General features: G+C 44.5%; 2 protein-coding genes across 7 annotated transcripts in view; one reads left to right on the top strand and one right to left on the bottom strand.

Annotated features, from left to right (window-relative positions):
• On the top strand, nt 1-13286 carry nr1h5 (nuclear receptor subfamily 1, group H, member 5). Its single transcript, XM_061671792.1, has 10 exons — nt 1-164; nt 3315-3707; nt 3789-3929; nt 6112-6236; nt 8569-8667; nt 8745-8841; nt 9035-9154; nt 10179-10247; nt 10337-10450; nt 10892-13286. Exons 1-10 carry the CDS (start codon nt 26-28, stop codon nt 11092-11094), a joined length of 1500 nt encoding a protein of 499 aa, XP_061527776.1. The 5' UTR covers nt 1-25; the 3' UTR covers nt 11095-13286.
• Nucleotides 12465-27287, bottom strand: part of brpf3b (bromodomain and PHD finger containing, 3b) — a 19775-nt gene continuing 4952 nt past the window's right edge. For 4 of the 6 annotated variants that reach the window (XM_061671761.1, XM_061671735.1, XM_061671752.1 and 1 more), the window contains 9 exons: nt 24271-24399; nt 23759-24071; nt 21084-21383; nt 19268-19846; nt 16936-17017; nt 16785-16873; nt 16614-16708; nt 16376-16530; nt 12466-13663 (listed from right to left, as the gene is read on the bottom strand). In XM_061671761.1, the coding sequence (XP_061527745.1) occupies nt 13480-13663; nt 16376-16530; nt 16614-16708; nt 16785-16873; nt 16936-17017; nt 19268-19846; nt 21084-21383; nt 23759-24071; nt 24271-24399 (1926 nt within the window). In that variant the 3' untranslated portion in view covers nt 12466-13479. Of the gene's footprint in view, nt 13664-16375; nt 16531-16613; nt 16709-16784; nt 16874-16935; nt 17018-19267; nt 19847-21083; nt 21384-23758; nt 24072-24270; nt 24400-27287 lie in introns of all 6 variants that reach the window. The other 2 variants (XM_061671743.1, XM_061671779.1) reach the window with 2 other exon arrangements.

Raw genomic sequence — 27287 nt, forward strand, 5'->3', positions numbered from 1 at the left:
TGTTGCCTGAGTTGTGTCACTCTTGATGATTTTGTGTGCGTTAGAGCAGTCGCAGTCTCGGCTTCCGATGAGAGAGTGGATCGACTCGGACATGAACTTCTCAGCGGGAGGTTTTCTCGCCTCCTCGGACGCTTACTGCTCCGCGGAGCAGTTTCAGTTCTACGGTGAGTCGAAAACCAAATGTTCTTCTTGTGGGGACGCATACAAGAAGGAAGCTTCGATTTTTCGGGAATTGGAAAAGTCAAAGAGACAAATTGCATTCTGGCACTGACTTGAACGCTTCGGCCTTGTGGAAGTGTAACGTGAAGGCGAGGGTCGCACTGGAGTTTTGTTTCTCCAAAACCTCCGGGAACTTAAATATTATTTTGGAGATGTGGGTTGATGAAGAGATTTGATGCTGTAAGTTCAATGCTATTCTTTCCCAGGTTTGAATTGGTGATTTTGTAGCAGTCCTTTAAACGGTGTGATGTCGTTTTCCGAATATCATGAATATTAATGCTAAAATTGCTGCGCTCTACTGAATGGCGTTCAGGTCAATGTATTCAACCGGTAGCCACGCAGATCAATTGTGTTGTATTCTACGCTTTTTGGGGTCAAACAAATAGTTTATACACCTTGTATCAGCGATTGCTATCACAGTCGCTGCCAGTGCAAACACAGTAACGGCGCAGACCTCCGCCAAAGCACCAGAAATCCTAAACACGTCCATCTAAATTGTCTGACAAAATCAAAATCGATTTTTATTTTACCGTCACAGATGCGTCTGCTGGATCTGGTTAGTCTTGTTTGTCTCTTGGCCTCGATGCAAACAGAGCGTCACAGCCAAAAGGGAAATCAAATTCCTGGACTGGCACCTTTATCCTGAAAATTATTATTACCGTGATCGCTTGTGTATAATACTCCCGAGTATCATATGCACCCCCAAAATCACTCTTGATCTATTCAACTGGATTTTTCTCGTAACCTATGTCTAATACGTAGATTTATCCGCGTAGTCATTTCTATTTTATTAGGATTTTCAAAGACGTTGTCATCATGAGAAACACGCAGCCGGTGCAACGTGGCGAAGAGGTGAGTGTAGCCATTGTTTTCCCCTTCGGAGTGCACGGCGCTAGCTTTAGAATTGAGAGCTAGTTGCGGTAGTAGTAGCGGTGAATGTCCGGCAGCGCACTTGCGCGTGAGGCCCACGGCGTTGGATGAGTCGAGTCGTCGGTGTGTAGTCCACTAGGCGTTGTTAATTCGCCGGCCGGTGTTGTTCCGCGAGTCTGGAGAGGCTGGCGGCTGCGAGCGCTAGCGGCAGGAGCTAGCGGAGTAGCGATCCAAGAAGGGCTACGTTTCCTGAGCGAAATGTTTAAAAGTAGCCAACTGGAGATGGCATTGCGATGGAAAGTAGGGGGAATCATCTGATGAATAGGAAAAGATATGATATGATGACAAATATCAAACATGGCCGCGCCCACAACACTGCTGTGTTTCTTGGCGAGCAGTGAAATTGATCTTATTATATATATGAATTTGTAACATGAGACATATCATGTTGGAATCAAAGTACACTTTTTTCCACAACCTCTAGGTAACCTACCTGCACGAGTCTCTTCAGTGTGACATTTTTTTTCCATTTTCTTTGTACCCATGTATAATACACACCCTCAATTTTTAAGAACATTTTTAGCAAAGAAATGCAAATTGACAGTGCGAAAGAACCACACGCGTTTTATTACATGGACTTGTGAGTTTTCGCTCCAGGGAAGCAGCTCGTATTAATCATATTAATGGAGCCGTATGAATCACATGCACTGCAGGCTGTAAATTAACAATACAGTCCAGTCAGGAGCACATTACATCATTTGATGAATTGTATTTATTTGCTCGCTCATGAGGGTCCGACATGCAGGAAAGCAACACCCCCACCCCCAAGCATTCAGGGTGATGTGGGCGGGGACCGGGGGCAGATTGTTGTTGGCTCCCAAACGTGTGGGATGGAAGGGATGCTGAGGGGTGTTTAGACAGTTTTCTAATGGTTTATAAACACTTTGGTCACATGATACGAGCCCCCCCCCCCCCCCCACACACATACACAAGCACGGTCCGATAATGACAAGAAACATCTGGTAGGAAAGCGAAAGTGAATTGGACAAAGGGAGGTGGTAAGAAGGCTACTGGTACTGTAAATCCGTTGATTTATCAAATGAAAAGCACCGACTGGTGAAACACATCAACGTTATTGATCTTTTTCATCCGTCCATCCACCCAACTATCCGCACATGCCGGAGATCAAGCGGATGGAAGCATACCGGACGCGATATCCTTCCATCTGCTTCAAGTCCAGCATCTGTCTATTCTCCCACCAAATATCTCTCTGTCCATCTGTCAGTCATTGAAATCAATCCATCAAAGTTTAAACAATAAAAGGGAAGAATCTCAAGATGTGTCTCAATCTCTGCTCATTGTCCCACCAAAGGTAGTCACCCATCCATCTGCCATATAGGTCTATCCTTCCATAAAACTATTCATCCATCCATCCATCCATCCATCAGTTTTAAATCCAGCATCTTCCCATTCTTCCACTAAATACGCTAGATCCGTCCTTTCATCCATACTTCATCGTTAAAATAGATCCAACAAACCCTCCATCCGTCTCTCCAATATCTGGCGATTTCTCCACCAAATGTAGTTACCCGTCCATTCGCTCGTCAATCCACCGCTCAGATCCAACCCACAACAAACCTTTCACCCGTCCAATATCATACGTCACTTTGAAGTCCGATATCTGACCATTGTTGCATCCATCCATCCAACTATATACCCATTCAATATCCATCCGTCTGCTTGACGTCCAGCATCTGTCCATTCTTCCTTTCTTCCGCGCATCGGCCAATGAAATGTCGCTGGCCCCTTTCAATGACCGCCTCCCCCATCGGTCCCAGTCGAGATGTTCCAGCTGCACTTCGGGAGGCTGCCAACGGACACAAACGTTTCCTCACCGGAGACAACACTTGAGACGTCTTTAGAATGAGCGTCGCGTCGAACCTAAACGACAAAGGCAGACGCGAAAATGCGGCCGACGTCACTGGGACCTCCTCGGCTGCATCCTGTCTTTGTCACGTTCACAAGCTTTCAGCTTTACAGTGAAGGCGCAGTGAGCCGTGACACAGGAAGAACAACACATTCCGACGACAAATTGTTCTTCATTTGCTAATTACTGTGGAGGCGAAGATGTCTTCACATAGCTATAATGTAGAAATGAATCGTAGAATACCGAGTGACAGCGATGTTATATTTCTCTCACTAGTCAAATGTTCTTTTTCAATCAGACATGTTGGCTGACCCTCTGGGCTACCCACTGCCGGACCCTGACCTCCAGCTGCTCCCTTACAGCCCACAGCAGTACAACCTCGCCGGTCTGTCCTTCCCGCCCTACGGCTCCCCGTCGTCCTCCACGTCCACGTCCTCGTCCTCGTCGCAGCCCCGCCACGCTCTGTATCACTTCGGCTCCGACTTCCCGGAGGGCCCCTGCGATCCCGTCCCCCCCGTGCCCCACTGCGCGGGCCTGCCTCAGGGCCTCGACTTAGCGTGTCTTCCTGCGGTACGCAGACCACGCGTGGCGTCTGTCGGGAGGATCCGGGGTCACGACGAGCTGTGCGTGGTGTGCGGCGATAAAGCGTCGGGGTACCACTACAACGCTCTCACCTGCGAGGGGTGCAAAGGTGACGTCACAGCTCGCGCAATTCCGCCGCCGCCGTTGTCAAGCTATCGAGTCTTTCCTATTTCTCACCTAAATGTCGCAGGTTTCTTCAGGCGGAGCGTCACCAAAAAGGCAGTCTACCAGTGCAAGAGAGGCGGCGGCTGTGAGATGGACATGTACATGCGGAGGAAATGTCAAGACTGTCGCCTCAGGAAATGTCGCGCCGTGGGAATGCTGGCCGAGTGTGAGTGGAGACCGTGCGAAATGATTGTTTCGCTGAAGCCGCACAATGCAACTATAAGACAACGGTTCGATTCCTAAAAGTTATTGTAACATCATGCCGTTTGAACATCCAACCGAAAGACAAGGAAACGAAGAAAGTGCACTGACGTAATGATTCAATTCCAATGTATTGCACATAACAACAAAAACCGTACCGAAATAAAAGTTTAGAAACAAACATTTCCTCAAGATTAAAGGGACATTTATTGCACTTCAAAGTGAAATACAACGGAACTGTACTTATGAGGTGATACATTCACCTACCACTAGAGGGGGCCCACGTCCCACACTTTCCGAATCACCGACGTAGGTCAACCAACGACTTCATGTGGACGACACATAGCGGAAAGGTTTTTATCATTTTTAGGAAGGAGGGAAGGAGAGATGACCTGAAATGTTCTTTATGTCAGTGTCTGTTGGTGAATGTAGGAGAATGTTCCAGACTGATAATTGGAGAAGCGTGTTGGGGAGTTTTGGAAAATGTGTGGGAAAGTTGCCGAGTGTTGAAGAATGCCCTTTAGTTTTTGGGAGAATATCGTAAAATTATGAAGCGTGTCACCAGATTGCAGAATTCTTGACTATGTTAAAAAACACTGCAGAATGTTTAAAATGTTGGTGGACATTGAAAAAGGTTACAGTTGGAGAAAGATTGGACAATGTTGAAGAATACAACAGAATGTTTAAAGTGGTTTGTAGAATATGAAAGAACGTTGACAACTGTTGAAGAATGTTCGATAAAGTCGCACAATTTGAGAAAATATGGTAGAATGTACGACAACGTTTTAAAATGAACACACATTTGTAGAATTTTGGAGAGCGTTGGCGAATGTTGCCGAATTTTGGACAAATGCTGTAGAATGGTGCGGCTTGTTGAAAATGTTGGGGAACCTTGAAGAACGTGACAGTTAGAGAATGTTTGCAAATGTTCTAGAAGTATGGGGAATGTTAAAGAATGTTGTCAAGTAGAAGAAAGTTCATGCAACATAAAGGTGGCCATTTTTTGGGAATATTGTAAAATGATGTACAATTTACTTTGGACAACGTTGCGAATGTAGGAAAACGTTACAGAATTCTATACATTTGTAGAAATTTGGAATGTCGAACATGGTTGAGAGCGTAGAATTTTGGAGGATCTTTAAAATGATGATAGATGTTGGTAAACATTGAGGGATTTTGACAATTTTGGTCACTGTTGAAGAATGTTGGCCAAAAATATTAGACAGTGTTGAAGCACGCCGGAGAACGTCGAAGAACATTATGGAATTCTGGAGTCTGTTGTGGCGGTCGGGTCGAAGAATGCTTAAGAAGGTTAGAGAATGTTGGCAAGTTGAAGAACATTGAAAATGTTTGCAGAATGTTAGATATCATTCTGCAATTAAAACAATATTGTACAATGTCAAAGAAGTTTGAAGAATGTTGGCAAATGCGGGGGAATGTTGCAAAACATAACACGAGGTTACTGAATTTTTGTTGAGGAATGTTATTTAATATTTGCGAATGTATAGTGTTTGGCCCCTGGGCCTTCAGTGGGGGCTTAGCCGACTTAGTGCGCTCGTTAAACCCACCACCATCACGTTGCAATTAAAGAATCGACCAGTAGGCCTACGATACAAAAACGCAACGTAACGGCACACAACTGTGCCACGTAAATCACCTGCAGGAGTTCAGAATCAATAATATAGCTAATAACAGGATACAAACATAGAAAATGTCAATAAAATGACCAGAGATTCTCATTGTTCAAATGTATGAATGTGTGCAGATCTAGACACGTGTTTTGCTCGTCGAACTTGGCTTGCTCTGACCAACCAATCGGAACCTTCTGCAAAGTATCATTTTAAATAGGGTTAGGGTTGACTTTTTACAATTTTGGGGGGGAGGAAATGCGCATTATACACGAGAAATTACAATCGTTATCCAGCTGTTGTGTGTGTGTAATATGAAGTGATCATACATTGAAATGGGTTCACAGTCATAGCGGCCCTCCGATGGAAACCACAACTCCAATGTGGCCCGTAACAAAAAACGAGTTTGACACTCCTGTTTTAGATCAAGTGCACTTGGTCCGATCCTGCAACAACAACAACAACAACAGGAATCCTGCGATGGCGAGTTTTAGACGCCTTCCTTCGTCTTCTCCGCAGGTCTTCTGACGGATGTTCAGTGTCAGTCCAAACGACTGAGGAAAGGAGGACGGGGAAGAAGACAGGAGGAAGAGGAGAGTGTGGCCAGCAAGCAGGTCAGCTCCACCGGCAGACTTCATGGACAGGTACGGACCGGCTTCTTCATTTACCACACAGTACGAATTCTTTGTGACTGCGCTTCAGTAGAAGTTTCACATATCTGTACTTCTACTCGACTGCAGTTCCCAACTACCGGCTTTTCACGACCACAAGGCGCACCGTATTAAAAGGCGCAGTCTCAGTTACGGGGTCTATTTCTGTATTGAACGCATACATAAGGCGCACCGCATTATTGGGCGCAGGCATGGTAAAACATACGCTAGCTAAAAACGTATGCACGCTAAAACAATGTTTTTAAAAAGGCAGCCAGCGGGAGCAAAACGGAGTACGGTTGTACTTTATTGACGTATTTAACAATGTACTCACGTTATTTTTGGATCAATCCTCATCCACAAATCCATCAAAGTCCTCATCTTCTGTATCCGAAATGAACAACTGGGCAAGTTCTCCAACAAACACGCCAGGTTCCCTTTCGTCAAAGTCCGTCTCGTCGCCGTGCGGCTCCTCAGAAATGAAGCCGGCTTTTACGAAAGCTCCAACAACAGTGCAAGCAGACACGCTAGCCCAAGCGTCCACAATCCATTCACATACGGTGGCGTAACTCGCCCGGCGCTGCCTCCTAGTCTTAGTAAAGCTGTGTTCGTCATTTGTCATCCATCGCTTCCACGCCGCTCGCAACTTCACTTTGAACCTCCTTGTTTACACCGATGTCCAGCGGTTGGCGTTCCTTCGACGAGCCTCCCGGAATGATGGCAAGCTCCGAGTTATTGCACTAGAGGAATGGTGACTGTAGAGACGCTTCTCCCGGCTGTTCTTTGCCCATTAATCCATCGCCCGAGTTGGTCTTCCAACTCGGGCCACGTCGCCTTGTTTCCGCGGAAACTCCGCTTCGTCTTCTTGACTCGGCGAAGCTCGTTTTCCCGCTTCCTCCACTCCCGAAGCACGGTTTCGTCGATCTCGAATTCTCTCGCGGCTGCTCGATTCCCATGTTCCTCCGCGTAACTGATAGCTTGCAGTTTAAACTGTGCTTCGTAAGCGTGTCTCTTCGTAGGTGCACATACCGGAACTATATACCTACCGGGGGCGTTCCTTTAGCATCCGCTCTGTCACGCGTACCCTTCCCCCTTTAACGTCCGCACGCTGTCCTCAGTCACGTCCGCCTTTCCTCCATATGAGCAGCGTGTCGGCAGGAAATGCTCCCAGTCAGTCAAGCGGAGCGCTCATCAAAGTCACACAACAACATTTACAGATTTTGGAACACATAAGGCTCGCCGCATTATAAGGCGCCCCGTCCATTTTGGAGAAAATGTAAGACTTTTAAGTGCGCCTTGTGGTCGTGAAAATACGGTAATATGTATTCTTTTACTCCGCTACACTTCCTGTAACCATCATTACTCGTTACTACAAATATCGAAAGAAATTGGAGCACAAAGCAGAAGAATAGTCCTGCCTATCCAGAGCGAAACACACATTTTTAAAATTCATATGAATCCCTTATGGACAAAATGTGAATGTTCTTTTAGTTAGCATGAGCTTGTTCAGGCATACGGCTAATGTGGTGGCCAGGCTAACCTGTGCGAGCTAACTTTGCTCATTAGCCAACATGCAGACCTTTAGCTAGTTCAGGAAACTACATAAATAAAAATACAATTCAAATATATAAAAACAATTCTTCCCAATTCTAATCGCTTTTCCAATACTTTTCTTTTTGCTTTCAATAATTAAGTACCTTTCATATCAGGAAATTGCAATATGTACCACAAATGTCAGATACATAAATTCTACAAGGTGAATTTCATTTCTACCAAAATCATTTTCTGTTAAGAGACTTGTACTTTTACCCCTGTATTGACTTCCATATTTATTTCCGTAATTGGTTTTTGTAACGTGAATGAATGTATAGAAATATTGGATTTAACATAAAGAAATAAATACGTAAATAAATAAACCTGAATTGGGCATGACGCCGTGCTGTGTCAACGCTGCTTTACCGAAGTTGAGTGAAACTCTTCTTCGTTTGTCTGCACGACTGTAAGGCCCTGCGATGAATTCATCACGATGCACACATTGTTGAATTCTTTACTTTTGATAAAGTACAAAATTGGAGTGCTGTTTTTCTCATTTAAAAACATTTTTTAAAATTGGGGAGGGGGAGGGGGGGGGGAATGCTGGAACGGATTCATGGCATTTCCATTCAATTCAATGGGGAAAGATGATTTGAGCTATGTTTTGAGTTAAGAGTGTGGTGATGGCATGAATTAAACTCAGCTCTCAAGACACCACTGTTCTTTATACAAGGCAGCTGAGGACCCAGTAGTAGTCAGTATCAAACGGTTCGATGATTGTGTGCCATACCAGGTGGTTACGTCCACTTTAAGCCGGGAACAGAAGCACACCGTGGACAAGATGGCGGAGGCTCATCGGGTGTGCCGAGCTCAGTACAGCGACCGCTGCAGGGTGACGACATAACCGTCCGACCGAATGCATCGTTTTTGTGTGTGTGTGTGTCGTTCTCACCTTGTATTTGTGTGCAGATGTTTGATTGGCCGTGTGCAGAGGAAGGGGCGGAGCTTTCGGAGGTTACGTCACCTCACCTGCAACGAGTGCTGCAGTTTGCCAGGACGCTGCCCGGTAAGATGCCAACCGCCAACCTTTGACCTGCTATGAGTGAAGAAGAAACCTTACGCTTTAGTTTGAAGATCGATTTAAAAACACAATTTTTAAAGAATACGTAAAAGCTCCCAACGTGTTGATAAATCGCTGCTTTGACAGCGTACTGTGCACTGTAAAAGGGCACGATGTCTTTGGAAACGTCTGCACTCAGGTTTTGACTTGTTGGACCTGTCAGACCAGCGCTGCCTCCTGTCAGCGTCTTCACTGGACCTCATGTTCCTGCTGTCCGCCCAAAACTTCGCCAGTAACCCGACTGCAAAGCCTGCCGCAGGTGAGAACGCAAGTTGAGGCCAGCTGGACTCCAGGGGCGGAGCCAGGAGGTGGCCACACCCTCCGTGTGTCGTTGTCTCAAATGGTGTATATTTGAGGGGCAGAACATTTCTAAAAAAAATAATAATAATAAATTGTTGTTGACGATTGGTTTTCAAGGGCACCTCCCAAAACGTTGGCCAGCCTACAGAATATTTTCTGGCTGCGACACGGGAGCTGTCAAACAAACATTTAATTGCGGGCCGCTTTGTTGTTAGGATTTAAATACTGTACACGACAAAATGATGGAGAGCTAGTTTTGAAATCAGACATCAAGGAAAAAAGTCACTTCAATTATTATTTTTTAAAAAAAAAGGGGTTGATTAAAAAATGCTGGCAATATTCCAATGTTATTAAAATTGTAGACTATTTGCAATTTTTGTTCAGATTCTTAGCAAGAAACATGACTTAGATGCAAATAATGTGCTTCATTGGGCCACATAATGTGATGTTGAGGGCCAGATCAGGCCCCCGGGCCTTGAGTTTGTCTAGTACGAGACCAATGATTCTTAGTCTGGGAGGAGTACCACTAGTGGTACAAGGGCTCCCTCTAGTTGTGTGCGAGAGAATCACTGAATCAAAATTTCAAACTGTGCATCATGTTACCGTGGCTTAAACTTCATTTTAATCCAGTCCAGTACGTTTGTTAAGAACAGTTCAGTTGTATTTAACTTTTAAGTACAATATATTTGCATTTCATCTTGATGATCAAACACCGATTTAGGTTAACTTTTGATTTAACTCTTTGTGCACCACATTTTATTTGAATAATTATTGAAATGCATGTTTTCTAATTTGAGTCTCAGTGCAGTGTTAATGTTCAAACTGTGCATGATGTTACAGTGGCCTGTGACAATCTTAAACATACATTTTGGTCACAAAACTTCCGGCCCGATGTTTGACGTACACTTACCGTGCTATACGGTTTTATATTGTCGATCGTTACGTTGCAACATCGCACTCAGTCCCAGTTGTCTCTTTATCAGCATTGCAGCTTTTCAGCACCTCAACGCACGACTGCCTGAGATGCGTCGCCTCAAAGGACGATGTGCAACGTGGGTACCGTTCGCAAGTGATATTCATAGTGGCAAGCTGTCAAAAAAAAAAAAAAGGAAATAAGCGCGTACGTGTGTACGTTGGACAGGACGTAGCGAGGAGCTCCTGAGCCCCGTGCTCAACTTCTTTCACAGCATGATGGCGCTGCAGGTGACCGAGGCCGAGTACGCCCTGCTGGGCGCCACCGCCCTGCTCTGCTCAGGTCAGAATTTGAAGAATCAGATGAATATCTTCCATGCAAAAACATGATTAGAGCATACCGGACCCCCGCATATTCGCGGTGCGGCACCCGCGGATTCACCTATTTGGGGAATTTTATTTTACATTTTTTTTCAATATATTTTTTCCCTTTTTCTTTTGGAGGGGTGGAACCAACCCCGAAGTTATCCCAGTTTATTCAAGAATTTTGGGGGTAAAAATAAATAAATAAAAATCAAACATATATATATATATAAAATATATAATTTTATATATAAAATATTTATATATAATTATTATATATTTATATATATATATATTTTATATATAAAATATATAAAAGCCTGACCCGAAACAATATCATCACCACAGTACAAGCGGGATCGGTGCTTAATCCGGGTGCGGGTGCGCTTGCGCTTGCGCTTGTGCTGTGTCCGTCCCGCAGACAGCGCGTCGCTGATGGCTGCCAGTTTCGTGGAAAAAATGCAGGAGCTGATCCTGGACCTGCTGTCTCGCACGTGCGGGACCCGGGCCGGAGCGGCGAGAGGCGGGCCGCGGAGGTTTGGTCATCTTCTGGGCCGGCTGACGGAGCTTCGGACCCTCCGTCACAACTACCTCCTCGTGACCCGACAGAACCGTGGACCCTGAACGTCTCATTTGCGTCCTGTATGCTCCGACACTGGCAGCGTTTCGACCTGCTCTCGCGTCAGTTGTGTCGGCTTGTGCATCTTTTGTCGTTCGTGGCTTTGACGCGTTTCTTCCCGCGCACCGGTGGGCAAAGTATGGCCCGTGGGCCACATGCGGCCCACCTCATTCTTTATTCTGAACCACATTACATTATCCAAAGTCCTGTGATATTTGTTGAATTAATTTGGCTATTTTACCTCCTTAACTTTTGGTTGGTTGAAATGTATGTATTTCATTAATTCGTTGAATTCAATATTTGTTAATTCAGTGATTTGCAACGTGCGGTACGTGTGCTTCCGCTGGAGCACGGGTGTCAAACTGGTGGCCCGGTGGCCGGATCCGGCCCGCCACGTCCTTTTATGTGGCCCGCGAAAGCAAATCAAAATTGCTCATTGTGTTCTGGTGTAATACCAGAGATATTGGCAAGCATTTTTTTGTTACCAATCCCCCTTTGAAAACAGGTAATAGTTGAAAAACATGTTTTTACAGGCTTCTGATTTCAAAACTGACTATTCATCAATCTGTTGCGTATACTGTGTGCCATTACAGTATAGGAGGTCATCTTTCATTGATATGGCTTCACAGTTGTCGCGGCCCTCCGAGGGAAGTCGGAAGTACGATGTGGCCCGTGACAAAAATGAGTTTGACTCCCCTGCTCGAGTGCTACACAAAAATCACTGCCTACGTACAGTTCAGTCGGTCAGTTACTTTTGAGTTAATACATTTGAATTTAATCTAAAAGAGCAGTCCCACCCCCACCCCCCGAAACTTTTATTTAGGTACAATTTATTTGATTCATGCACAGTTTAATGAATCACTATTTAAGTGCAGTTTTTTTCCTCACATATTCCTATATTTAGGTGCAGTGCTAATGCGAGTATTTTTATGGTGGTACTTTGTGTAAAAAGTTTGAGAATCATTGGTTAATTTAGTCATTGATAATGTAAAAAAAATAAAATAAAAAAATACAAAATTGGCTAAAATAATTTTTTTTACCACATTTAAAATGTGAAATTTAAATACGTTATCACTGCAATAAACCATTTTACATAGACTGTACATTTAAAGTATGTAAATTGAAAAAGTATTCCAAAATTGGTTATTTATAACTAAATATAGAAACTACAATTAAAAATAAGGGTTATTTTCTCACTCCAAAAAATGTATCTGTACTGAACATTGTTTTTTATTACTTGGTTGATTAAGTATAACCAAATTATTTCAAAATACACTTCAAAATACTATTTTTATTAAACATTTTTCAAAGTTGTTCTAATTTGTAAATACAATAAAAAATAAACATTTTTTAGCATTGAAATAAACCATTTTACATATACCATACCTCATTTTTACATGCATTAAATAATTGATTAATGACTAATATAATTAAGACAATTACTTTTATCTTTAAATATTTTGTACTTTTTCCCCACCTCACGTGCGAATGAATGACTGATCTAATCCGTTAATTTTAAAACTCAAACGTGGTCTCGAGCACAAGTTTGCCCACCCTTGTTCGAGAACAATCATTTAAATACCGTACCTCCTCAAACTGTCGCCACTGAAACAGAATAAACGCCTCCATTTCATTCCAAAAGATAACAAGCCACTTATATATTGCAAAAGGTTTTAATGGAGCATTTCTTTCCCGAATGAGGAACTATGGATTGAACGTATTTGGTGAGTAGTGAAAGTATGCACAAGCTTATGAAGGTGTAGGTTGTTATATTTCATAATACTAATAATAAATATTTGGGTTGGTATGGATCTGTCTTGTTGGGAGCAACAAACCAAATGTGTGAATTTACCTGTTAAAAATGTTTTTTAGACCTCACAATTTGTTTTTAAATACAATTGTTGCTTTTACCAATATAATTTTATTTCTATAGTTGTGTCTTCCATAAATAAATTATTTCTCTCATATCAAAAAAGAGAATTCATAATTAGAACAATGGCTCATTCATTGTGTTCACTGACATCAACACGCACACACACGCACGCACACAAAATGCAGCATGTCAGGAATTAATTCTCGACAAAAATAAACAGCCTCACGTTGCCCCTTGTGGATTGATTAAAAAGAGCAACACAAAGTGACCAAGACTTCGTCTTACAAACATAATGCACACAGAGTGTACCTTTGAACTGTACAAGCGTATTTCATAAAAGATTAAAATGTAAAAAGCTATTGTATAAAAGATGGCAGTGATCCATGCATAGGTCCTCTGCACTTGGTATAAATATTGTTTGAAGTTCGTCATCGCACACAAACACGCCGCAACTGATTTGCATGACATACAGTAGAAGCGGACCACAAAAGGAACCGGGCGGAGACAACCGCGACCTCTACAGGAAGTTGGAGGTCACAAAGCCTTGGCTGTGGCTCACTCTGCTCTGGTGGATCATGGCGCGGTCGTACGCCACCTGCACAGACTTGCGGAGGCTGGGCTTGCGGCCCTCCATGATGCGCAACTTGTCCGCAGTGTTGTCCACTCCCAAGGGGGTCACCTTGTCACGTGTGAGCCACTGCCTGCGGGAACAAGGACGGCTGTGTGAGAAGAGGGGAAAGGTGGCGCCATCTGGTGGTCTGAAGTGCAACAACTAGAGGACGTTCTGACAAAAACACACAACTAAGCAAACTTACAATCATACGTACAGACAAGGTGACTTGAACCCCAGAACCCTAAAACTGCGACCTAGGGTGTCCTGTTGCCAAGTGCACGTGTGGACACCCTTATGCTTGAACATGGTGTTCGTTATGGACAATCCGTGATGACAGAAGTCCAATAACAGAACACCGCTCAGGTTCTGATCGGGGGGGGGTCGTTCCTCCCAATCACTCACTGTCATTGCCCACATGAGCATTGAAGTCCCCCAGCAGAACGACGGAATCCCCATCGCAGCTCCCCTCCACACGCAGCTTGGGCTCTGGTACCAGTCCTCTCCAGAGGGGTTGGACTCTCTTCCACTCTGGAGTTGCCCACGGTGAGAGGCGGCGAACAGGGGTGGGTATACTTATTGCCCCACGCGGCTCGGCGCCTGAACATTGGGGTTCACCCTGGTGTACGAGAGGGTAGCCTCCCCCCGCCTTCGGGTCCCCACCATTTTTGGAGTCCTTGGAGGGGTTGCTGGAGACCGATCCCATCTGGGGACTCCATCGTTCTGCTGGGGGACTCCAATGCTCACGTGGGCAATGACCGTGAGACCTGGAAAGGCGTGATTGGGAGGAACGGCTCCCCACGATCGGAACCCGAGCGGTGTTCTGTTATTGGACTTCTGTGCTCATCACGGATTGTCCATAACGAACACCATGTTCAAGCATAAGGGTGTCCACATGTGCACTTGGCACCAGGAGCTGTGGTAAGGTGGTTGGTGCCTGTCGTGGCGGCAATCCCCGACGGATGCCGTCAAGATGAAGGAGTCTTATCGGGCCTGTAGAACTCCTGAGGCAGCTGATGGGTACCGGCTGGCCAAGCGGAATGCAGCTTTGGTGGTCGCTGAAGCAAAAACTCGAGCATGGGAGGAGTTCGGTGAGGCCATGGAGAAAGACGTCCGGACGGCTTCGAAGAAATTCTGGTCCACCATCCGGCGTCTCAGGAGGGGGAAACCGTGCACCATCAACACTGTGTATAGTGGGGATGGGGCGCTGCTGACCTCGACTCGCGGACGTTGTGAGCCGACGGGGAGAATACTTTGAAGACCTCCTCAATTCCGACACGCCTTACCATGAGGGAGCAGAGTCTGGGTTCTCTCCTATCTCTGGGGTTGAGGTCACCGAGGTGGTTAAAAAGCTCCTCGGTGGCAAGGCCCGGGGGTGGATGAGATTCGCCCGCAGTTCCTTAAGGCTCTAGATGTTGTAGGGCGTGGACATCGGGGACAGTACCTCTGGATTGACAGACTGGGGTGGTGGTCCCCCTTTTTAAGAAAGGGGACCGGAGTGTGTGTTGCAACTACAGGGGGATCTACAACTACAGATGTTCTGTTGACTTCATCAAGCAGTGACCTCCAACTCTCACTGGAGCAGTTCGCAGCGGAGTGTGAAGCGGCTGGGATGAGAATCAGCACCTCTAAATCTGAGACCATGGTCCTCAGTCGGAAAAGGGTGGCGTGCCCTCCCCAGGTCGGGGATGAGCTCCTGCTCCAAATGGAGTATCTTGGGGTCACGAGTCTGCAGTGATGCGGACTTTGTATCGATCTGTTGTGGTAAAGAAGGAGCTAAGCCGAAAGCCGAAGCTCTCGATTTACCGGTCGATCTACGTTCCTCCCCTCACGAGCTGTGGGTCGTGACCGAAAGAACGAGATCCCGGATACGAGCGGCCATAAATGAGTTACCTCCACAGGGTGTCCGGGCTCTCCCTTAGAGATAGGGCGAGAAGTTCGGTCATCTGGGAGGATCTCAGAGTAGAGACGCTGCTCCTTCACATCGAGAGGAGCCAGATGAGGTGGCCGGGGCATCTGATTCGGATGCCTCCCGGACGCAGCCCCGGTGAGGTGTTCCGGGCACGTCCCACCGGGAGGAGACCCCGGGGACGACCCGGGTCACGCTGGAGAGACTACATCCTTCGGCTGGCCTGGGAACGCCTGGGGATCCCCATGGAAGAGCTGGATGAAGTGCCTGGGGTGAGGGAAGTCTGGGCGTCCCCGCTAAAGCTACTGCCCCCGTGACCCAACCTTGGATAAGCGGTAGAAAATGGATGGATGGATGCATGGACAACGTCCCAACTTCATTGGAATTGGGGTTGTAATACGATACGGCTCGCAAGCAGGCAACAAAATGTTCTGTAGCCTAGCAAGCTAGTGCTAGCACTAACGGTTGTGCGTAAACATGCCAGGGTTCTGTCGAATCATGCTCTTAAGTTTCGGTGTGTGTGAAGTAAGTTACTTACACCAAGTTAGGACTCATTATTTCTGTCATGTTGTAATGTTGGTTTGACCCGATTGAAAACTTAAATTTATGTCAGTGGCCAATCCTTGAATGCCCCCTACAGGTTATTAATGTTTTACGTTTTGTCTAAAATGCGAGAGAATACTTTTGAAGATACTCAGGACACAAGTATATACAGTAAATGTCATTTCAATGGACACATTGCTCCATCTTGTGATCAGATCGGTGATTGTTTTTTTTAAACTCGCTGATCGGCCACAAAAATCCTGATCGTGTAAAGCCTACCTATTAATCTCTACTGAGTGCTCTTGTATATATGAGCGCAACATTTCTTGAAGACCAGAACGCGCGTCCCACCATGTTCGTTTGTTGTCGAAGAAGAGCACCAAGTAGAGCCTCTGGCTGCTCTCCTCCTGCCTCCGCTCCCCCAGTCGGAGGACATCTTTGGGCGGGACCGGGATGGGCACTCCGTTGAGCAGCAGACCCTCTTCCGGCATCTCCGGGTCGATGATCTGGAACAAACTTACTGATGATCTAGCACAGACCTGAGATGGTGCTTGATGAATGTTTACAAAGAAATTAGAGGCTCTATTACCAGGGCGGGATAAGAGGGATATCCTCGACACTTGGCCCAAACCAGGTCTAGAGGCTCAAGCTCAGTCTCATCCTCAGATGTTTGGCTGCCGTTACCTACGGTTAATTATAAAGCACATAATTTTAATGTGCAGGGGCGGAAAAGATGAGAGCGAAGAAAATAAACACATACCGGTGTAATCAGCATCTCCATTGACGAACTCCAGGAAGGGAACTTTGGAAAGAGCAGGTTTCCCCAGGCTTCGTTTGGGTGCTGCAGCACTATAAAACATCATGTCATATTAGTGGAACAAGCAGACAAATACGACGCGCAATGTTTTTACATTTCTTTGCGGAGGACCGGACAGGGGCTGTATTCGCCGTCGGACCCGCCGTCTTTGCGCTTGTCGAAGCCATTGGTGAGCCCTGAAAGCAAAGGACAGCAATGTCTCGAGAGTTGGAAGCAGGCAGCGGGGATCGCCAAAACACATTCAACTTGCACTGATCAAGAGTTAAAAAAAAAAAAGCGACTTTAACAATAATTTTAACGATAAAATGTATATCGATCATGTAGTTTAAGCGTCACTCTTGCCAACAGACCCCTTCAAGCAACACAAAACTATATAGAACACAAAAATGTGTGTACCATTACCAGCACATAACCAATATCGTTACTACTTTTCTCATGGTGTGAACTTGTTCATGGCTTGTTTGTGAGTAAGTCAAGTCGCCTTGCTGGGCCATTCATCGATTGTCCATCGTCAAAGATGCTACCATCCACGCACACCCTCTCTTCCAACCTCTCCCCTCAGGCATGAGGCGACAGAGCATCTGCTGCAGGACCACCAGCCTGAGGAACAGCTTCTTTCCGGAAGCTGTCGGACTGTTAAAACCCGAACAGTGCCAAGTAGCCTCGAAATCAGCCCCTGCCCCCTAGCCTATTCATCCCTGCACGATGAACACTTTATTCCTTTTCAAGTTCAAATGATCATGTCAATATCATGTGCAATTCCAGCCTATTAAATTTCCGCGAATATCCGCATCCTTGCTCCATTTGCATCTTTGCACGCACCCACATCTCTAGATAAGTATTATCTTGTCAGTCTTATTTAATTTTTTCCTTATTTTCGTATTGTATTTATATTTCACCATTCTCAGGCCTTATTGGACTAATCTGGGACATTGGGTATCATATTTCGTGACATATCACGTGTAAATGTGTGTTGGTATGACAAATAAACTCCTTGAATCTTATCCCCCAGCCCTATCGCTAGATGTTAGGTGCTTTACAGCGTCGATCGCAACGATCTACTGCGGTCGAGAAACGCAAAGTGAATAAGAATACCAATGACACTGTCCATGTATGATTGACATGCTGTATACACCTACCAGCTACATTATGAGGCACACCTGTATTTATACACAGTAGCATGAGATCCAATACAAGCGCTGCATGCTTCCCATTAAAATGAACGGAAATATAATTAATCCATTCCAGCCCCAGAACAGTTATATTTACTTTAAATTTAACGGTGTGTGGTTAAAAACAAATACTGTACAATATAGAAATAAGAGAAGGACCGTTGATTATGGCAAAATAATACAGTGTGTTTGCCAGCAAATCACTTTGGAACGTCTTGGCCTTTACGCATACACTACTGTTTGCATTTAACATGAATACAGCTAGCACAAAATGGCCACCAAATCCCACAATGCAACATGAAAGCCGCATTGCAATGTGACCCGGCTTGAGCTAGCAACTGCGGAGGGACTGCTTCACCCGCCCCCACTGCGATCCACCAAGGTTCAAGTTTTATTTACTTGTTTCTTTGTGTGTACCCATGTTTAGAGTCTTTGGGTGCTGAGAAATGTGCGATACAAAATTGATTTATTATTGGTAGACTTTAACTAATCAAACTGCGCAGCACGATCACAAGCAGGAACACCATTCTCATGGTCAGCTACTATTTTCTTTTCTTTCTTTTTTTTTTTTTTTTTAACCAGTAATACGTTTAGGCTTCCTAATAATATCGCTACATGCTAGCGGTTTAAATTTTCTTTGGGGCCATACTGAGGGTTAATTTAGAGCAAAGACCCAACAAGATACCTGCAATGTGTGATGCACAGCCAGGAATAGTGCACGAACCAAAATAATTTTTCTTAGAAAATTTAGACATTCTTAAACAGGGGTTCCACAGTACTTTGTATGGGAAAATTATTTCAAATCTGACACTAAGCAATTACTGAATCGACAACACTAAAGGTCCACTGTATAACAGCATTTCTAGCGGCCTGAAAAAATCTAAAATTGGTAGTTTATCTCCCAAACATTTACAAAATGTTAAAGCCTAATTTTGATACAATCAAAAGCCCCGTGACACAAAGAGAGATCGACACACAAACTGCCCTGCATCCAGATCACAATCTCAAGAGAGTCATCCAAATCTGTACAGGTACATTCTGCTGTACGTGACAATTATGAATGTAATTTTATAACAAAACGAAGGTAAAGCTACTTTATTATGTACATTGTACAGCAAAATGTGTTACCTTCATTTGGCCAATGTGTAGTTTCAGCGGACTAAGTCTGAATCTTGTGTCAGCAACTGTCACGTGAACTGACTAGTATTGTAGCTTACATGTTTTTGCTGGTGTGTGGGGAAAAGTAAATCTTACCACTTTTCAGACTTTGATTCAGTGCTTTGTCCAGTTCTCCATCTGAGCTCATGTCTCGCCTGGGGGTCCATGGGTCATTCAGGCAGGGGGGTTCTATGGCTTTTTGAGGGCTTTTGGTAGGAGTGGATAAAGGTGTACTAGAGGGGGTGCTGGACGGGGAAAGTGAGGAGCTTGTACTGTCGTCCTGCGACCCCTTGCCATCGGGCAAAGGATTGTCTCTGAACATCTTTGCACCATTTTTTGCCTTTTTGAATAACACAGAGGTCCTTCGTCCAACGCCCGCAGCGTGCGGACTCGTGGGGGTGCTGAGGTCGGGGAGGCCGTTGGACACCACCTGCCCCTCGCTGTGAAAACTTTCCGGCGGCGACGTCTCCTGAGCTTTAGTGCAACCGATGTGCTCTGCGTCGCTGTCAGCGAGGCCGCCGACTATCTTTCGGCGTTTGCAGGGCCAGCCTGAGAGCGGCGGCTCCTTGGATATCGGCCGCAGCGTGGGAGGCTCCAGGGGTGCGTCTCCCAGTCGTGGAGGAGGGACCGGCCCGGTGGGTTCCAGTGTTGGGGGCGAGGTGGATTTGAGGTCTTCTGGAAGAGGGGAGGAAACGTGAAATTCACTTTCACTCTGCATGCAGTTCCATGAAATGGCCATTGAGTATGTAGTGTGATGTGGTGGTGTTGTAGTCACACTGGAAAATGGTGTCTTGTCTGTGATCCAAAATTCTACCTGTCTAACCACAGGCCAACGAGACTTGAACTTCAGTGGAACCTCTAAAGTCAAACACAACCAGCTCCAGGACGCCGGTCAACTTCATATTTGTTCAAATTTAAAATCGATTTTTCTCCATAGAAAATAATTTACGTAGATTGTTTATTAGGGAAATAATAAGTTCTTCAATTCCTTGCAATGCAGATGGAAACAATTTGGAATGAGTGAAGATTGCAATAATTCAATATTAAATAACGTAATGTTGATGGAAAGAAAAATGTAGAACTTGGAAGTGCATAAGTGCAGCGCCAACTGATTAGCCAAGGTGGCTCACACAGCAGGATGCGCTGCAGTGCCCGTAAACAACAGGACTGTGCCATCTCATACCAGCACCAATAATACCAGTACTTTTTTAGTGGGTTTTAGTGGTGGCAGGACACACAATAAAATACCAATACATCCTTGAGATGCTCAGTGAGCTGAACTCACATGAGCTAAGCATGACAGCGGTTCAAATTTTCACCCAAATTTTGTTCAAATTCCAAATTGTATGACCACAGAGGTGTTTGATTTTATGGAGGCTCCACTGTATTCTGGGGGACGTAACATCATACACACACAATATTAAGACGAGCGAGGAATAATCATTGCTCTCACAACTGTACACCAGCACCATGGTACCAGGGCTGGATTGAAATGGTGCCACTGACACAAATCAGTATCCTCCCGCCCTCCTCTAGACGGCAAGAGCCTGCCCGAACCAGACAATCCCGGAGTCAGAAGTGGGATGATATGGCATGACTGTACAGTATGCGGCCGATGGAGAGTGGTGAGTCCATGAGAGTGATGTGTAGAAGAGGTGCAGAGTGCACTTGGAAAGAGGAGTTGTGAGGCAGCCATGGCTAACGAGACTCTGTGGGCCCCTACTTACTAGACTGGAGACAGTGGGGTGGTTGGGGTTGGTGCGTGGGGGGGACACTGGCTCAATAACCTGAGGACAATTTGCTGTTAGCTCATGTTCACAACCGGTCTCATCAAAACAAAAGTGGGTTTAAAGGGGAAGAAAAAGGACATGCACTGGCAATTTCTCTTACGCGACAGCTTTTCATCACTCACCTTTGTCGGAAGTTAAAAGGCAGGTTTCTGCCTTTGAGCCTTCGGCCTTGTCTTCGTCGTCTTCCTCCTCTTCATCATCTTCATCGCTGTCTTCTTTTAGACGACCGTTGCGAAGGCCTTGGCGGTGCGGACCCTGCCGGAACCGAATGTTGTGGATCTCGCGGCGGAGCTGGCGCATACGTCGCGTGCGAGCACCGCTGCATCGCATGGAACTGACGAAGTCCAGCTTGTCCAGCAGCTCCTTCAGCTGCTCCTCCACACTCATATGAAGCCGGTTTTCAGGGTTCAGCACACTGTCCACTGAACAAGGAGGAAAGGCCACGTTAGGTTCTCCGTGACATGCTCATTATAGTTTTGACATCGAAAATGTATCATATTGCGTGACTTCAGCGTGCCTCACTAGACCCAACTCTAGATTTTCCACTTTCCTTTGGCTTTTTGACAACCCATTCTGAATGAGGAAATGTGAGAAGAGAAGACGACTGTGCACTGGAAGTTACTGTGACCCAAGTGGACTGAATCTAAAGCAGTTAAGACTCTTGAGTTAACCTACTTTTGTTCAGGGTAACCGTGTTTCAGTGCCATGCAAATGGCCGCAGAGTCATTTCTGGTTTTATTTGGGTAGGTTTCTACTTCCTATTCCCATGTGCGCCACAGGACTCTTAATCAAAGCCAAAATGTATCAACTTTTTGTGAGCCAAGGAGAAAACTGGCATTGCGCACAACCCCCGGGCAAGTGGAAGGAAACGGATGTATAGATGCTTGTGCTGTTTGAACGAAGAGTACTGAGTGACAGTGTCGACTGCTATCTTAGCTTCTCACGCTAGCCACTAGCTAGTTGGTAATAGACGGGATAGCGGCCATATCGTGAGCCTAATAGCATAATTGTCCAAGTCATTTTAACTTCCTATCACAACATCAATGAAAAATACCAATGTGCTTGCTAAAAATTGTGGTTTTTTTTCTTTTTGTGTGTAGACAGTCTGAGTCATCCAGGTCATGGTCATCTGCAAAAGTTGAATCGAGGAAACTGGACTCTTCTTGTTTGTTAAATTTATTTTATTTATTTTTTAACTTTGTTTCACAAAAAATTCGAAAAGGATCGAGGCAATGCCCGCGCAGGTCTGAGGTTTACTGGCAGCCGATCCCGGTCCGATGGAACCATGCTCTGCGCATGAGTGCAATCTAAGTGTCGTTGATCAATAAGTCTTGGAATTGACATAAATTCTCAACATTTTTTATTACTATTTTAATATTGGGCAATTAACGTTCGCCCCCAGCTACATCCCGCCAAGTGGGGTTTTGTCCACATTACTTCCTCATCAAACGCAGCATTTTGGTCATGTGGTCCAGTCAGCCAATCAGTGTATTTCTTGTGACGCACTCACATGGTCACATGGGTTACACGTCCGATTGGGTGCGTCTATACTGTAATCAGGAAGTGGAGCGCTGTCGTGCCTGGCTAAGCGACATGCCTGACCCAAAACTACATTTCAAGCATAACGGCTCATTGTTTTATATCGAGACAAGCCCATGACAGGAAGCCATGACTTAATCTGTTGTATGAACGGAAAGGTGGTGGACACACAGGTTTATTGTACCTAAGAGTTATGTTTCGAAACTGCACAGGTTGTGCTTCAAGGAGAAGTAGTGACTGGTTTCAAGGACAATGACAACCACTCAAGATCCCATTCACCGCCACCAAAGAATAAAATACAGAAGTGGATCAAAGATTGCTAGATTTTATGCGCAAGTTCATAAAAACTTCGACTATTGAGCAAACAGTAGATGAGAATTTGGAAGAAAAGAGTACAAGTGTCGGACCATGCATTTCTTTCATGCATTTTTGTCTAATGTAAATTCTGTAGTTATAAAATACAAAAAAATTCTGTCAAAAGTACTTCTTCAATCTTGTTTTATTTTCAGATGTTTGAGATTTTCACTAAAGAAAATAAATATTGGTGTCAAAGTCATTGTTCTGCTTGATGCATCTGCTTTCACAAAAAGGCTGTTTTCTGTTTTTTTTCTTCCAGAAAAAGATTTGGCTGAAAGTAGCCTATATTTGACTGCTGATTACTAAAGAATGGTTAGCGAGGTAAGCTAGAGACAAACTTTTTTTTTTTCTGATGAAAGAAGCGAGTCTGATCTTTCTTTTGGTGGCTCTGGTGTTTACATAGTCACAGTACATGAAATTCTGTGGGGCTTGAAAAATTAGTGAAATTGCTCGAAAATGCCTGGCAGTCTCGGGTTTCCTGCTCAAGAAACGGCTGGCAGTGAATGAGTTAAATATTCTGTCTTTCACTATGTTGCCGGCATAGATGAACAAAGGTATATTTGTCGGTAATACATAATCTTTGGACAAATTAAGTGAAACTGGATAAATTGCCGCAGCACCCTGGTGGAGGTGAGATAATTTTATACTTGTGTGAGTTTATATTTATAAAAAAGACGACATTAAGAATGTTTTATGTTATTGATGTATTAGTATGTATGTGTAGTAGTATGTATTAATGTTCATTGTTTATTTTGAACATCACCTGTACAGTGAATCAAATTATGGGCTCTGTAATTATATCAAACACAATTGATCGGAGGTCGACAAGCGTCATGGAATGTATTGGTTGATTTTTGAGGGAGCACAGTACGCAAAAAAAGAAAAACTTCCCATATCATACCATCCTCCCATGTGCAGCTGTAAAATTTGCGCTTCTGCGGTGACTCAGGTAGGTGCATGCCTGTCTCCAGCTCCAGGCCCATGTTGGTGGCTTGTCGTTGGGCATGGCGCAACACGGCTCCCCCAAGGTCCCGAAGACGCAGTGCAGCGCGGTGGAAGATGGTGTCCTTGCTGTTGTACAGGAGGCAGTTGGACACCATCAGGTTGAAGTCATCTTCCAGGTCAGCCACAGAACGATAGATATGATTTTCTAGCTTGGAGCGCATAGTTGTAAAGTCCATTGGACGATTTATGAACTCCATGTAGTCTGGTACCTGGGGAGAACACACAGAGATTAATGACAACAATAAGCAAGATCTGCATGATTCTTGGGATACACCTCTTCACCAATTAACTAACTAGACCCCTTAGTTCCTCATGAACCATATTCCTTAATCTCACCAAAACATCTGGGATATGTGCTTCCTACTTGATGTGAATGATGGGAGAACTTGGCATTTTAGGACGTCTAACCTCCTTGATGTTGACTGGCTCTGCAAAGATCTCAGCTGTGTCCTTCTCCTGCAGTTGGTCCATAGTGGAGCGGAGCAACAACAACATCGGGGTCAACTCCAGCTCCAGAGCTGCTTGATGGACTTTGATCTACAATTATAAAAGGGCATGCAGGTGACTGGCAAAGTCAGATAGAGTACATTTATAAAGAACCTGTCTTACAAGAGAGGAAAAGGCAGAGCCAATTCAGGAGAATTCAACATTGACATATTGGTTTTCTTTATTAAATAGTTTAACTCAACTCGACTCAACTTTACAAGTCAAATATATTTAAAAAATAACCCATTCAATCAACTCCAAGATAAACTTGCAACCATTTCCAGCCACCAGCAGCTGTCATAAATTACAAAAATTACACAAATGTATTCTAATATCCTATCTTATTTATATACAAGCCCAATTCCAATGAAGTTGGGACGTTGTGTTAAATATAAATAAAAACAGAATATAATGATTTGCAAATCAATGTTTGGGAACTGAGGCGACTAATTGTTGAAGCTTTGTAGGTGGAATTCTTTCCCATTCTTGCTTGATGTACAGCTTCAGCTGTTCAACAGTCCGGGGTCTCCGTTGTTGTATTTTACGCTTCATAATGCGCCACACATTTTCAATGGGAAACAGGTCTGGACTGCAGGCAGGCCAGTTTAGTACCCGCACACTTTTACTACGAATCAGAATCATCTTTATTTGCCAAGCATGTCCAAAAAACACACAAGGAATTTGTCTCCGGTAGTTGGAGCCGCTCTAGTACGACAACAGACAGTCAATTGACAGAGAACACTTTCGAGACATAAAGACATTGACAAAAAAACAGTCACTGAGCAATAAAGGGTTAATAGTTTTCTGGTAATGCCGGTAAAGAAATTCTTTTTTTGACAATTGTGCAAAAGATGCAGAGTCCTCTAGCACTTAGAGCAGTTCGAATGACTAATATTGCAATAGTCCGGTGCAATGACCATTGTGCAAAGGGTGCCGAGACTTCAAGGAGTGTATGCCGTTTAAAGTGACGAGTAGCGCGATAATCTGGGACAATGTTGATTGTGCAAATGTTGCAGATACTCCTCAATCAGTGTGTAAATGGAGCAGATGCTACTCAGAATCAGAATCATCTTTGGCATGAGTGGCCAGCATTGGTCAACAACAGATATGCAAATAGTGCAGCGTGGCGAGACTACTACAGTGAGTGCACGAGTAGTATATAATTGGCCCCACAGAAATGCGACAACGAACTCAAGTAAAAAAAAATGCCAGCATGTTGTAATGGAATTGTAGGTTAAGTGTTTAAGAAGTTGATCGCAAGAGGGAAGAAGCTGTTGGAATGTCTGCTAGTTCTAGTTTGCGTTGATCGGTAGTGCCGACCTGACGGAAGGAGCCGGAAGAGCCGGTGACCGGGATGCGGAGGGTCCGAGAGGATTTTGCACGCTCTTGTCTTAGTTCTGGCAGCGTGAAAGTCCTCAAGGGCGGGTAGGGGGTTACCGACAATCCTTTCAGCAGTTTTGATTGTGGCTACTACTATGCAAAGCAAAATGGCTTTTGCTTTGCATAGTAGACTTACGGATGTAGCGCTGAACTGTATTTACTGACATTGGTTTTCTGAAGTGTTCCTGAGCTCATGTGGTGATATCCTTTACACATTGATGTCGGTTTATGATGCAGCGCCGCCCGAGGGATCGAAGGTCACGGGCATTCAATGTTGGTTTTCGGCCTTGCCGCTTACATGCAGTGATTTCTCCAGATTCTCTGAACCTTTTGATTATATTATGGACCGTAAATGATGAAATCCCTAAATTCCTTGCAATTATACGTTGAGGAACATTGTCCTTAAACTGTTCGACTATTTTCTCACCCACTTGTTCACAAAGAGGTGAACCTCGCCCCATCTTTGCTTGTGAATGACTGAGCAATTCAGGGAAGCTCCTTTTATACCCAATCGTGGCACCCACCTGTTCCCAATTAGCCTTTTCACCTGTGGGATGTTCCAAACAGGTGTTTGATGAGCATTCCTCAACTTTTTTGCCACCTGTCCCAGCTTTTTTGGAGCGTGTTGCAAACATAAAATTCTAAGTTAATGATTATTTGCTAAAAACAATCAAGTTGATCAGTTTGAACATTAAATATCTTGTCTTTGTAATGTATTCAATTAAATATAGGTTGAACATGATTTTCAAATCATTGTATTCTGTTTTTATTTATGTTTAACACAACGTCCCAACTTCATTGAAATTGGGTTTGTACATCCCTCCATTTTCTATACTGCTTTTCCTCATTAGGGTGAGCTGGAGTCTAACCCATCTGACTTTGGGTGAGAAGTGAGGTATGCCTAAGTGGTTGCCAGCCAATCGCACGACACATACAGACAAACAACCATTCACACCCACAATCAATATATTTACAAGAGAGAAGTAAAAAAAAAAAAGGATGGAACAGGTTTTGTCTGATTTCTGTTCAGCAATAAATTTCTGTGAGCAATAAATGGAAGCTCCAATATTTTTTGCTCAATAAATATGTCCAATAATGGCTTCCATAAACTGTACTTTGACAACATAAACACTCATTTACTTTGTACTTTGACAACATAAACACTCATTTAGGCGGGATTTACACTAGATGGTTCGGGTGACACAATTGTGCATCACTGCAGCGTCGATTAAAATAAATAAATTAATAAATAAATGGGATTTGATCTCCTCAGATCAGAACGGGCCTCTCCATGAATCTGATTGGACAAACTCTGATATGAATCCGATATTTGCCATAGCAACTGCAGTGTAAACAAAAAGATCTGATATAGTGCATCACTGTGCGCCCAACGTTAGGAATATACTGATGTATAAACATCTGCGTCGACCCAAACACAAATAAACACATTCAAAAACACCGCCTGCCACCGTGACCTAGGGACCTAGGTTCAAGACCCCGACCGGACCATCCGCCAACATCCCCCGGACTCACGACTGTGGTCTCCTTGAGCAGGACAC

The sequence above is a fragment of the Phycodurus eques genome, chromosome 1, assembly GCF_024500275.1.
Source record: "Phycodurus eques isolate BA_2022a chromosome 1, UOR_Pequ_1.1, whole genome shotgun sequence".
Lineage (NCBI taxonomy): Eukaryota > Metazoa > Chordata > Actinopteri > Syngnathiformes > Syngnathidae > Phycodurus > Phycodurus eques.

What these genes read in the sequence shown, in the direction of transcription:
- nr1h5 (XM_061671792.1), top strand. Translation starts at nt 26, where the DNA reads ATGATTTTGTGTGCGTTAGAGCAGTCGCAGTCTCGGCTTCCGATGAGA. An exon ending in GTTTGCCAGGACGCTGCCCG is followed by an intron (nt 8,842 to 9,034) that starts GTAAGATGCCAA and finishes GTCTGCACTCAG; the next exon opens with GTTTTGACTTGTTGGACCTG. An exon ending in CTCAAAGGACGATGTGCAAC is followed by an intron (nt 10,248 to 10,336) that starts GTGGGTACCGTT and finishes TACGTTGGACAG; the next exon opens with GACGTAGCGAGGAGCTCCTG.